This window comes from Podarcis muralis, chromosome 9 (assembly GCF_964188315.1).
Source record: "Podarcis muralis chromosome 9, rPodMur119.hap1.1, whole genome shotgun sequence".
In the NCBI taxonomy this organism is placed as follows: Eukaryota; Metazoa; Chordata; class Lepidosauria; order Squamata; family Lacertidae; genus Podarcis; species Podarcis muralis.
This window is the reverse complement of record NC_135663.1, coordinates 37,794,425-37,808,730: the sequence shown is the minus strand read 5'-3', so window position 1 is coordinate 37,808,730 and position 14,306 is coordinate 37,794,425. Positions and strand designations below refer to the sequence as shown.

Here is a 14,306-nt window from a genome sequence, read left to right as displayed (position 1 = left end):
CTAAAATATCTGAACAGTAAGTGAGCTAAGATAATGCAGTTGTTTTGTCTTCTCCTGTGCCAACTAATCAGCACCGACTTTAAGCACAAAGGAAGTTCAGCACAAAAATTACAATTTGTAATATAAAATGTGATACAAAGGGGAATGGAAGATGAGAGATGTGTTTTGTATTCATTTGCAAATGACTCCTAACATACCTGGTGGTGACAGGAATCATTCTCTATGGTAGTTGGTTATTTTAGAATTTCTCTTTGGACAGTAGGCCCTAGTAAAAAATGTTTATGCAGCAATAAATCTGAAAGGCTTAAGGAGGTTCATGAAAGGACGTTTTCCTGTCCCTCCTATACTCTGTATCCTCCTATGCTCCCAAAAAACCTCTCTGGAGGATCATGTGGTCCTTCTGAACCATATAGGGTAGGATGTGGGGGTGATTTCCCTCCCCCAGCAACACCCTGTACTCTATCTTGTGGGAATGTTGAGGGTGGCAGGAGAGAATATATTGATTATTAATATCCTTCCTAACTCACACTAGCAAGTTTCTTTATATAGCAGAGAGCATTCCCCCCTTACGCAGCAGAAAACTGGTTGCAGACTTGTGCGAGCCTCTTAAGACAATAGACAATTCAATCTGGCTTGCCCAGATTGAGATATGTTCTATTATTCCTGGTAAGACCCCTTTGATCCCCCCTAAAAGAATAAAGACACCACAGTCTTATTAATAAGGAACAAAAAGTAGTTTTACTCACAATCAGGCAGAGCACAGTGTGATCCCCGAAGGCAGGCTTTAAGCTTAAAGTTACAAACGTGTACAAACAGGTTTACCCCATATGGGAGATAACCTTGGGGGGGGGGGGCTGATGGCTGGCAGCCAGCAGTACAGTCCAGGTGAATCAGGAAGTTTGCAGGATGAAAAAGATGATTGAAAAGAGGGAGGTGGCTGCGAGACTTGGCCTTTTACCAGGTCTGGAAAGGTCACACCCACCTACTAGTCACATGCAAGGAAGGATGCTCCAGCCAGGTGTAACAGGAAGTTCAACTGACTGGACCAACATCTCTTGCATGACCACTCTAGCAAAACAGGTACAGTGGTACCTCTGGTTACGTACTTAATCCATTTTGGAGGTCCGTTCTTAACCTGAAACCGTTCTTAACCTGAGGTACCACTTTAGCTAATGGGGCCTTCTGCTGCCGCCATACCGCCACTGTGTGATTTCTGTTCTCATCCTGAGGTAATGTTCTTAACCCGAGGTACTACTTCCGGGATAGCAGAGTCTGTAACCCGAAGTGTTTGTAACCAGGGACGCGGACTTATAAAAAATATTGGGGGGGCCCGGGAAAGCTCATGAATAATAAATAAGCTCATGAATATGCAAATAAAGTGGCGCCGCCTCCTCGTGAGCGAATAGGGGAGAGCGTGCTGCGCCTATTAATCAGCTCCAAAGGAAATTGGGTGGAGCTTTTGCTCGGGAGGGAGGGCAGGAGGCATGCAGCCCGCCCCTCCCTGTGCATTTTGGGCTGGGGGAGGGGCGGCGATGGCGCTCTGCTGGAGGGGCGCCGGAGATTATTGGGGGGGGCGGAGCCCCCCCAAACGAATTTTTGAGGGGGCTCGGGCCCCCTCAAGCCCCATGGAGTCGGCGCCTATGTTTGTAACCCAAGGTACCACTGTAATGTTGTACTTGACTGCTCCCAGTGGATTACATCCCACATATGTCACATTGTTCAACTGTCCTGATAGGTTTATGAGGTGGGAAGCAGCTGGCTACTGGGGGAGAGGAAATTTGACTTCCATGAACTTCCTTAAGATAGATTCTCATAAGATCCAAGCCTTTGTCTTCAAGGTGCCCACAAGACACTATGGGTTTTTTGCTGCAACAAATTTAGCATGGCTTCCTTCTGGTATTTATTTTTTATTATTTGATATTACTGTTCCGTTTCATTTGTTCTGTTTCCTTATTTGTTCCCTGTACCCACCAAACACAGGACTGCTTGTCTGTTAAACACTAGAAGATCTAGCTTACTGATCCACATCAGAGCTCGCCTAGACATTTTTATGCAGGGGACAAATTCTAGGCAGGTTCCCAGTTCTGTGTCTCCCCACAGAGAAGCCTGGTCCATTAGGGCAAACCAGGGCATTTCCTTACTAAGGGAAATTGCAAGGGCACACCTAATAGACCTATCTGAATCGTAAATATCTATTTTGAGGATGCTCAGAGCTGTTTCCTTGATGGCCACACCTCTCCATCAAGAGAAACAGCAGGAAGTGTTTCCTACTTAGAGAAGCTTGTTTTGCTTTGCTGTACAAGTCCTGTTGTGGGGAAAACAACAAAGTTAGAAATTGCAGCCCTGCCAAGTCAAAGTGCCACCAGCTTCCACTGCCTGGCATTAAACATGGTTTGAACTCCAAGGCAGAACCTTGGGAACAGTGAAGAATGGAGCAGGGGAACAAGGGGTTGACAGAAATGGTGAAAGGACAGGATGCTCAAAGGCTGGATCTACCTGCTTGTGTTAGGCAGCAGACACAAGGCCAATGAGAGCTGCAAAACCGAATCTGCCCTGGTGCCTTAACTAAGCCTCCAAGGCAAGCTAAGGTCTGACTAAAAATTCTTCTATTCTGGAATGCTGAGAGGGTGATTAAAAAATCCAGCAGTTCTGTAGACCCTCGACACCTAATATGTGTTTTTGAACTGTTTAACTGATAGTTGAACTATGTATAATAGTCTCATGCAGTGCTATTTTTCTAGAAAAAGAGGTGCCAGAACTCACCGTGAACAACTCCTTTGTTCTCTTATAATGGCAATGGTGCCCACCTGAGAGGTGCAGGAACTGAGTTCTGGAGAGTTCTGGCTAAAAAAAAGCCCTGGTCTCATGTAATCCTTCTTTCATACTTTGCCTGGTACTTATCTTTGCTAGACTCTCCAGCCCAGTCATAAACCCGGTCGCTCCGTGTAGCTTGTCTCTAAATAAATACACTTAGGACTGCCACCTGAATAGGGTTATAATTATTTTTAAATAGAGTATTCTTGTGGTTTTCTGAAGCACTTCTCATAGTTTAACACACTGTCTGGCCTTTTCACATTACATGATCAACTTTTTGACAGGGCAGGAGTGGACAAGCACAGCTAATGGAATAATAGCCTGCAGGGTCTAGCTAAATGATATACGAATATAATCAACCTTTGTGATGACTATTCAAAAGTAATCCCTTTAGCTTTCAAGTGCAACATATATTTCAGCACAGCAAAGCTGCAAGAAAAAAATCTCTGCAGACTGCACTGATACAATATGGCTTTCATATCTCCACAGTGGTTTTGACGCTCATTGTGAGGCTTAAATTTAAGGTAATGGCTACTGTATATTCATGTAAGTTGAGAACAATACCTTTGATTTGTTGTGGAAATGTTATTCTAGCTACCAAGGGTCCTATTCTGTAAACTTTGACACAACCCTTATATGCAGTTTACTGCATACTCTCTCTCTCTTTTTAATGGAATGTGCTAGATAAAAATGGTTTGCGTAGCCAAATTTTACATATTCATTCATCTGGCTCTTAATAAAGCTACCAGATAAAACCGCCACTGTTTCCAGACCTTTACTTCTGATAATAGTTAAAATCAGCAGCAATTAGTAACTGTGCTGTTAATACTGGTTAAAAACAGATATTAAGATTATTCCATGAGATTTTCCTGCACCATCTCCATGGAGATACATGGAAACTGTGCAAAAACCCTACTGTGCTAGGAGAACCTCAGAAAGGTTATACCCATGTCTAATTGTGGCAATTTCCCACAGTGATTTTTATTGTGTTTTGCTAAACCGCAAAAGCATGACTGTTTGAAAATTCAAATAAACTTCAGAGCAGAATAAGGAAATGTTTCTTGTCATTTGAAATATGCCAAATCGAAGAGACTGCATATCCTGTCAGATCCTGGTCAGATTTTATCAAATGTATGTTACTATAGAAATAGCATGTATATGGTTTACACTTACACTTATTGAAGTGATAACTCACACGTCAACAAATAATATAGTGCAGACGGCAACAAATGGAATTACAGAAAATGAACATGAAAATCTTGCAAGTCTAAGCAATACTACCTGAGTTTTATTTTATGTGTGCTATACTCAAATATTTAAAATATAGCATAACAAGCAGAATAAATATTGGCTTAGTTATTGGTTTAATTTCCTTTGAAACTGCTTCAGTGTGAGAAACTTGTGCATATAATTTTGTGAATATCTAGAGTACCATAAATACACAATGGGTTAAATTTTCCAAAGTTCTTGAATTTTCAGTTTTTATATTTGTCTAGTGGGTTGAAATGTTGGACCTGGGGGGGGGGGATAGTGGGCAAAGAAGCAGGGAAGGGAGAGAAGTGATAGTTCAGTGTTCAACTGCTGGTTATCTTAAAGCATGGGATAGCTAACATTGTGCCTTCCTGATGTTGAACTACAACTCCCATCAGCCCCTGCTAGCAGGGCCCATGAAGGCATTGTAGTTCAGCAACCTCTGGAGGGCACCATGTTGGCTAAGTAAAGGTAAAGGGACCCCTGACCATTAGGTCCAGTCGTGGCCGACTCTGGGGTTGTGGCGCTCATCTCCCTTTATTGGCCAAGGGAGCCGGCGTACAGCTTCCGGGTCAAGTGGCCAGCATGACTAAGCCGCTTCTGGCGAACCAGAGCACCGTTTACCTTCCCGCTGCAGCGGTACCTATTTATCTACTTGCACTTTGATGTGCTTTCGAACTGCTAGGTTGGCAGGAGCTGGGACCGAGCAATGGGAGCTCACCCCGTCGCTGGGATTCAAACATCCGGCCTTCTGATCAGCAAGTCCTAGGCTCTGTGGTTTAACCCACAGCGCCACCCGCGTCCCTCCATGTTGGCTACCCATGTCTTAAAGCAACACAACAATCAACCATTAATTAGCAATAAACCTACAAAGTTAAAGAGATACTATTGTTAACCTGGGTAGCTCAATTGGTAGAGCACAATGCTCTTAATCTCAGGGTTGTGGGTTCAAGCCCCATGTTGGGTAAAATATTTGCATTGCAGAGGGTTGGACTAGATGGGCCTTGCAGTCTGTTCCAACTGTTTAATTCTGTGAGTCTATGCCTGTATCATGGCACTTTATAGGGTGAGAAGAGAGGAAACACGAGATGAAGGCTGAAACAGAGAAGAACGCGTGTCCATTACTCGTATGCTTTGTTTCAGTAGAAGATGAAGATGTGTCAAAGGCATCACAGAAAATACATTTTTTTTAGGAGGAGTTTTCAGGAAAAGAGAGAGGCGACAATCCTAGGTTTTTGTGGGGGAGGTCCAAGCAAATGGGAGTAGCAAGAGTGAAAACACTGGCGTTTAAGGGAGCAGGATGGGAAGGCTGGAAAAGAGAAGGTTGCAGGCACAGATATCTCAGAATAAGAAGTTGGAGTAAAGCAAGGGAGAGCTTTGAAGGTAGGAATGAGGAAGTCATGCTGGATCCGGTTGTCAGGGTCACAGGGAATGAGTTTAACAGAGACCACATGAGTAACAAAAGGTGACAGAATTTTGAACAAAACTAGTGAGAAGACCAAGGAGTGGCATCAGAAAGCCAGGGAAATGGGAGTTAACTGGAACATGAACCAGTTTTCACTGAGGAGGCAGAGAGGAAGGGTCATATTTTTACAGCATTGTACAGGAAGGAACAATTTGACTGAATACTGTTGCTTAAGTTTATGTAAATAGTTCAGCTCTGTAACATTAACTCCCATCATTTGTTATTGCCTATTTACTCTATCTGCATACACCAGAAGTCACTCACAAAAATGAAGGGGTAATGGAAAACTAATAGGGAAAGGAAGGCTGCTTTATAAATTACTTCTTCCTTGCTTTTTAAATTACTGCTTCTCCACAGGCTTCAAAAGAGCTCTGCCCATACTTTTTTGGAAGATGTCACAATTAACTCTGAAGTTGTGCATAACTTTCCTTCCCATACAAAAGGTTCAATGCTTCCCTAATACTGATATCGATTAGCCAAGGGTACATAAATTTCCAAGCTAATTGCTGGGCTGCTAATGAGGTCCTTGCTAAAACTAGATATTATGTAAATGGGGCCCCTAGCAGCCTTCTTCAACCTGGTGCCCTCCAGATGTTTCAGACTACAACTCCCATCATCCCTGACCACTAGCCATAACATCTGAGGCTGATGGGAGTTGTCTGAAACATCTGGAGGACACCAGATTGGCGAACGCTAGTGTATGGTATGTGCATCTGGATTAATAACATATTATAATATTAAATACTGTGGTTAGCATAACTTGAACACATGACATAATTCTATGTTGCATGGGCTCCAGATGTTTCAGCAAAATGGGCTGCTACAGAAAGTCAGCTCTGAGTTATTTTCAATACACAGAAAGTTTCAGTTTATGGTGAGTGTACAATGAATACCCAACACTTTGATTAATCCTAAAATTAAGGTCCCATGGCAATACCTATCAGACTTCTTCCTGTGGTGCATAGATCAAAGTTGTAACACTAATCAAACTCTGGCACTCTACAATGTGGTCAATTTGGAATTACATTTTTTTACATCTCAATTTCTCAGTTAAGAAGGCTGTCGTCTCAATAACTCTGGGTTCTTCTGAACCATGCAGCTGTGGTAGAAGACTCCTTGCCTGGAATATCTGTCTCTCTTATGTCTAAATAAAATGTCTTATATAGGTTGCTTGGGTTGGGAGACTGTAACTCTATGTCTAAGATGAAAGAAGACCAGTCAGTTCTACATCCCAAATGGAGCCCACAGCACTGAGATATAGCTCAGCAGAGAAAGGCAGTTCACTGTGTGTTTTTAAGAAGCTACTGTCATTACTGACATCTTACTTATAGGAAGAAACTACTGGGAAATTCCAAAGCATGTTTGTGAAACAGAGCTGCAAGCTTTAGCTGGTGGATTAATCAAGTAAAGCTTTGGTTGGTTAAATTGTAGGGACCAATTTTAATCAGTGAGCACAAAATTTAATTGGCAAAGCTGAATGCTTGTTTATTTTTTAAGACACTTTAATAAAGTTCTGGTGTGCTGTTATAGTAGGGAATTAAAAGGAAAATACCTAAGAGGACTTTCCTTCTTAAGGAGAAACTTATTGTTTATTAAATGTAGTGTTATATTGTGTTTCCTTCAATATGTCTTAAAGTCACCTTTAGTGGAAGTCTGATGGTAGACAGATCTGTTGGTATCTAAATGATAAATGAATCAATTAACTGACGAAATTGTAGATGTGTTAACTGCTTAAAGCTTTTTTTACAGCGAATGAGCCACCCTAGGGTCAAAAAATGCACAAAACATTTGACCACAATGCCTGCAGTTCACATGAAATGTTATCCCTAGTTTAAAAACAATGCTGGGAGTGGTTTTGAAAGAACCGTTACCCTGTGCAATGTTTCACATGCTTGGCATTGTGTATAAATGGTTGACGCCAGAAGTGGTTGATGCCAGAACATGCAATGTTAGCACGGTAGGTATCACTGGGAGTAAGTGATGCTGGCATGCTGATTAAATACAATCACTGATAAAATCTGCACATGGCAGCAGAAACACCTGATGAACCGGGGGGAAGTTTGCAGAATAATTGTTCCCCACTTCCCCTGGCTATACTGGTCACAATATCACTTTTACTGCTTTCTGTTTTCTCAAATGCATAGGCTTGCATGAAGAAGAGTGGAGATGTGCTGCCAAGCCCAATCCCCTTTAGTGCATCACCTCGGGCCTCTATTATACAGCCCTCCATGGGTTTGAGAGTGAGGCTGTGAAGCAAGGAGTCTTCTCTACTCTTGGAAGCTCCCCACACAACTTAGATCACTGATTGTGCACCTGTGTTTCAAAGTTGTGGGGAGCCTTCCCATCTAGGAGGCGGTTCTGTTTCAGACCCCCATCCTGTAAGGGGCCCAGGGATAACATGGGGCATGGCTGGGCATTGTGCCTCCATTGGCCTTCCTGTGGCTGTTTATATGCAAGGAAACAATGCCTGCGTAGGGCTTTGTAGCATGTGTAGAAAGCAGTGATGACCTGGGACTAGGAGAGGTCTCAAGTAGAGCCACTCTGCACTCTGTTCCAGCAAGTGAAATGTCCACCTGTAATCTCTGTAGCAAGTGAAGCATCTCAAATACTGATGTGTGTTTCAGGTGGCAAGACAGAAGAAAATGTTGAACGTGTACTTGGATCCACTGTTGCTTCAGACGTCGTCTGGTAATTTTTTTAACTATATGCCAGATATCCATTCTGTTCACATCTGTATATGCTGTCAATTCTACATCTTATATGGATGTCAGTAAAAAAAAGTTTTAACCCAATCGTGGATATGTTTTTATTACGCATTTTTTATTTATCCTATCCAGATACTTTATTCCTAATGGAATGAATAAAGCTAGATTAGAAATGCATTTACAATTCAACGTTAACCAGTTAACTTTTTTTAAAGAAACTTTATTAAATTTTAAAATAAAGACAAAATACAAACAACATCAAGCATACTGATACAGAGGAGGCAGGACGAAAACTAGAAGGGAGGAGAAGGAAAGGAAAGATTCATGCAATGCTTCTTTTATAATCACAGTCCAAGGCACTGAGAATTCACTTTATCCTAATCTTCTAAAATATATCATCTCTACAAAGGTAATTGAACCTCTGGGGGATCTATGCTCCATCTCTATTATATTGACATATATCAGAAATTAGGCCAAATAGCATAAAAATGATCTGATTTGAAGTCTCCCCTGGTTACTTTTATAGGTGAGACGCTCTGGGAGATCTATATCCCAGACTCTACCAAACCAATAATCAACCATGGGAGATGAACGAGATTTCCATTGACTTGCTATTTAGGTTCTGGCTGCTGCTCATGAAAAAAAGACCAATGTCTTATAAGATTCTCTGGAATTTGCATTGCTTTCTGTGAAAGCAAGGCCAAGACTAGATCTGGTGTTAGTGATTTATCTGTTATTTGAGAGATAGTGGTAAAATCCTTAATCCAAAACCTATATAAAACTTCGCATTCCCACCAAATATGCATATAAGTTCCAATAGTATTACGGTCTTGTCAGCATAGTGGAGAAATATTTTACTGATTTTCAAAAAGTGTTCTGGAGTCCAGTACCACCTAAGTATTTTTTTAGAGTGGATTATTGAATCCTATATGATTTAGTATTTAGTGAAACATTTATCCAAATTTGATCCCATTCATGTTAATCAATCTGACATTCAAGGTCACCCTCCCAGGATATCCTAAGGCCCTGGAAGGAACCATAACCTAGCTTATTAGTAATTTGTAAATATTGGATACTGAGCCTTTGGAATTCTGAGTTAACTGAATCCATGTGGTATATGGTATGTGGTATATTTTCATTTTTTTTTCCTTTAAGACTGACATGGACATAGGATGACTATTAGGAAGAATATAAGAATATTCTCTGTTTTATAAATTTCTGCTGCCTTCCATTGTTTATATTGTACATATTTGTATGTATGGCAGAAGGATAGGTGGTCCAGTATAGGAATTAAAGGGGGTGTAAATGGAGCTAAATGTGAACATCAGTTAACTTCATTTCACTTTGTTTTCCATTCTGCAGAGCTATGGGAGAGCTTCTGAAGCTGATAAATGAGTTTAAGAAGATACTTATTAGGAGAAGCACAATGAAAGGTTGCATTTCATTTTGAAACGTTAATAGGGGAGCACATGGCAAGTATAATCAGATACATGTTTTAATGTGTGTTATCTTTCATATCCACAGTTGTCAACATACAGCAGCACATTAAAAGAATTCCAAAAGAAAATTCCTTGTTATTCATTGCCTAACTGGCACCTTATTCTACAAGGTGACCCCCAATTAACTGCTTGGTGCTTTCATTTCCATCAAAATGAAAGAATGCGATAGATTTGTCCAACTAGATACTGTAAAGAACACTAAATATATTCTCAGGTGTACGTGTGTCAAGTAACTGGTTTGCATTTTGTCCGTTAGGATTATAGCTGGTGCTGCCTCGGAACTTACCAAGTGAACTTCACAAGTTCACAATGATCTCCTGGATTCTCTTTCAGCAGCCCAGAAGAAAGCTTTGCTGCACACACATCTTCCCTGTGTCTGTGGCATGCTCATGGGTGGCCGCAGACTTTAGAAACCTTATGGAAATTGCCTCCATTGCAGGGTGTCCACACTCAGTGCTCTCTGCCTTTTGTCCCCTCTTGCACTGTGAGGACAACTCAAAACACATCATTTGGCTGCTCTGTAGGACATTGGTGTAGAATGACCCCAGCCAATCAGGCCCATAAGAGGAGGAAGGAACAAGCACCTCTCCCAACACAGACAGGGGATTGCAAAGCAGCACAATTTCTTGTTGCTGCATTGTAGCACCTTCCTTGTGCTTTTGTTTTAAATTTAGACCTAGTGCGAAAAGAGACAATGAGTGAGCAGCGTGATCAGTCATTGGTAAGGAAGTAGAGAAGCCCCTCCCTTTTCCATGCTATCTCTCCCCTGATTTCTTCTTTCCTGTTCTTTCTCAGAGCGCCACCATTTGGTCAGACTCATTCCTCTAAGCTTCTGCACTGCAAGCCTTCCTGGCAGGAGCAGAGTTTGTTTGTTTTTCAGACTGGGGGCCACATTTCCTTCTGGACAATCTTCCAGGGGCCGTATGCCACTGGTGAGCAGGGCCAGAAGCAAAAGTGGATGGAGAAATACATGTAAATTTTACCTTTCTATAGTAGACATAGCCCTCTCTGTATCCTCCACCCAGGGAAACAAGGGCCATCACATCCCAGCAAGGCAAATGACACTCAGGAAGGATGTGAAGCAAGACTGGTGGGAGAGGCAGGTGCCTGAAGAGGTTGTGTGTCTTGGAGACAATCTTAAGAGACAAGCAGAGAGGCCTGGAACACCACATTTGGCTCCCAGGCCTGAGGTTCCCCACCTCCGCTTCATGGGCATAGCCAGAATTTTTTTTGGGGGGGGCAGAACCAATGTGATTGGCCAGTTAGTTAAGTATTTCTATTGTTTTACTTGAGCCTACGCCTACGCCCATGCTCTGCTTTCTGGCAAAACTGCTCCATTCCAAAAAAATATTTGTCCCAATACGGAAAGCACTCAACATCTCTGTGCTGAATTTGCAGGGTATGTGCATATGCATGTGTTTCATTCCAGAAGGGAAGGGGGAAGTGTGTGTGTCTTTAAGTCAGACCTGCTACTAAAAAACAGTGGTCAATTCCTGAAGAAAAACAATTCTCTAATTACTTGAGAGCTGGGAGTGGAGCTCAGCTACATCAGGCATCTCAAGTGGGTGCGTGGGCATGTCATGAACTGGCAGGAAGACGGGAAGGGAGAAGAGTAGAGGATCCCAAGGAGGAGTGTAGCCTGGACTGGGACACACCAGAGCAAGCAGGGGATGAGGACGGAAGTACTCACAGGGTGACAGAGGGTGGTGAAGGGATGGGAGTCAGTGCATAGGAACCAGAGGAGCAGGAGCCAGAGCAGCCCCTGTCTCCATAGACACAGCAAGCTCAAGGAGGCTGAGGCAGGCAAGGGCCCACAGCCCAGCTCCCTAGCTGGCCAGGTGGAGCTCACTAGCTCTGGGAGGAGAGATGTGATTCCTCAGCTGGCTTGGAACAGGTGAGGGTCACATGTCTCGTCAAGCACAGATGCTGCAATCAGTGTGCAAAGGGCAAAAGGGAAGCAGAGCTGAGGTGCTTTATTTGCTCAGCTTCCCATGTTGGACCTTGGCTTGGATGCACCTGGACTTCTATGGAACTGTGCTTTGGGTTTGACTCTGGACTGTATCCTGACTGCTGGACTTCAGACATGGCTACTTGGATTGACCCTGGACTGTGTTTCCTGACCTTTGAACTTTGCTTTCGTGGATTGACCCTTGGACTTTGGGCTTGATGTACTGACAGGTAGGCCAGGGGTTCAGGACAGGGGGCATCAAAACCAGCCCTGTCCTCCTCCCATACATTTTGTCTTTCCTGCCTTCTTTCCCTGAATCCCTGAGTTTGCTTTGTCCTAGTCCTAGGAGCTTCTGCATTGCATGCCCTTAAGGCAAGGAATGATCTTCCATTCTGCAAGATAATAAGTAAAGCCTCTTGTACCTGTTTGCTGCTTTGCAGGGGGAAAGGGGAATGAGAAAGAGAAAAGTGTGTCTGTGCTTGTGTATGTATTCATCTCTTCTATTGAGTGGGAGAGGGGAGACAAGGAATATGAGGTAGCTTTAGGCAGAGCAATGTTTACTCTGATGTGCATGAGACCCATAAAACAGACAAAATGGCCAATTCTTGGACCCTGAACTCTGTTCTTTGTGTGGAAGCTGGTCCTTCCAAATACATCCTCAAGCAGAATATGAGATAATTCATTTGTTGATGCTTCTCAATGAAAAATTACAGGATATAAATACATTACAAAGGGCATGAAACAGCCAGAGTAAAGCACTTCTGAGACCTGTTTGTGTAAATGGAAGAGTGAGTTATGCATATGCCACGTACGCAAGGAAGACTCCTGAACGCAGTGGCTTACTTCTGAGTAAAGAGGTGTTGGAATGTGTTGTCAGGACAGATGAACAGCCATAATTTAATATATGTGTGTGGTTCCTCTTGATAGACTGAGAAGCCTGTGAATGTCATGGGTTATTGGTTGAGATGATCTGGCTCTGTTGCATGCCCATCCAGTTTCAGTCAGTTGCCAAATCTGGTTGCTCCTGCTTGCAGCAGAATTCCTTGTTGTGGTCCCAATGTTTCAAGGCCTAAATCTGTCTCTGACTACTGTTAGCTGCCCTGGCAGCCCTGCCCTCCACCCCACTAGCCCTAGTGGACCCCAGCTGCCATGGCTCAAGAGCTTTGTGGAAATTACAGATTTTGATGAACTGGTCCTCTTGTTCTTACGTTGTTTCTCCCACGATCCATTGTGAGAAAAGAGCATTGCCAGTGTATTCAAAACCTGACAATACATTTGGTGGTGATGGCTGAAGAAATGCCTGAGGTGATAATATCTAAGCAGAAGAGAGCCAAGATTTATGACTTCAAAAATGACTCCTGTCAGGCTGCGGTTCTTGGAGAACTCTAAGCTAACACACACTAAATGCTCTGAGAGGGATGTAAATACAAAACACACTTGCTCATGCATATTTTTCAGTAATGTTAATATAAATGACAAACTCTTATCAAGGGAAAATTGGTGCCTTTGTGGTTCCATATAAAGTTTAAGCATTTGTCTGTAAACTGTGCAGATTTCCATAATAACAGTAAATAGATCCCTAACTGTGACAAATACTTTCAAAACATTGCAATGGTGGACTAATATGCCAACCTTGCTATGATGGAAGCTTGCTGGGATAGCTTAGAATGTCAGGCTGAGTGTTCCACAGCAAACATCTTTCTGAGAAACTTGAGGGGTCTGGAAGGGGAGCAAAAAAGCAAGACCTGTTTGGAAGCCAAAGTCTACATATCAATTTCAATTTGTGCACTCTGCGTATGACTGAGCTGGATATTCCCCACTGTTTTTACATGAAAGACCAAATCAAAATGGAGTAGCAGTGTATCCTCAGTGAGATAAAGCATTGGGGGGGGGGTGAGTCTGGATGATATTTGTGGGTCTCTTCCAAACTTGTGACGCTGTGTATCTGAGAGTAAAATCTATAATGGGAAACCAGCCATACCTGTTCCCTTGTTATGGCAACATGCTTAGCTGGCCAGTTAAGTACTGTTGTTTACATTACCTATTGCTGTTGGGTGATTCTACAGCCTTTTCTTCCATCACATAAAGGATTCTTCTAAAATGCTTGTCAGGGAGTATTCAAGGAAAAGAAGGGTAAATGGCAGATTCCTTCCCTCCCACCACCCACCCAAGATCCAAGTTTCTTACTAGCAAGCCTAGGGAAGAATGTTTGTACGGTGGTACCTTGGGTTACATACGCTTCAGGTTACAGACTCCGCTAACCCAGAAATAGTACCTTGGGTTAAGAACTTTGCTTCAGGATGAGAACAGAAATTGTGCTCTGGCGGCGCAGCAGCAGTGGGAGGCCCCATTAGCTAAAGTGGTGCTTCAGGTTAAGAACAGTTTCAGGTTAAGAACAGACCTCTGGAATGAATTAAGTACTTAACCCAAGGTACCACTGTATCTGCATCTCACCCACCCACCTGGAGACTTTTGCACGCATCCCCTCTCTCAAGAAGCAGAAATGAGAATGGGACAGAAGTAAGTCATTGTGTTCAGCGGGACACCCATGACTCTGCACCAGCCTGACTCGTCTCTGCCTCTTGGCCTCCCTCACCCCGCTCTCCTGCTTCAGCTTCTGCCTC

The 14,306-nt window shown here is 42.9% G+C and overlaps 1 protein-coding gene across 1 annotated transcript in view; it reads left to right on the top strand.

Annotated features, from left to right (window-relative positions):
- Window positions 1–9,802, top strand: part of TTC29 (tetratricopeptide repeat domain 29) — a 106,233-nt gene extending 96,431 nt beyond the window's left edge. The window contains exons 12-13 of the mRNA XM_028744892.2: window positions 8,155–8,218; window positions 9,598–9,802. Coding sequence (XP_028600725.1) covers window positions 8,155–8,218; window position 9,598 — 65 coding nt within the window. The 3' untranslated portion in view covers window positions 9,599–9,802. The remainder of the gene's footprint in view (window positions 1–8,154; window positions 8,219–9,597) is intronic.
- Window positions 9,803–14,306: the final 4,504 nt, after the last annotated feature.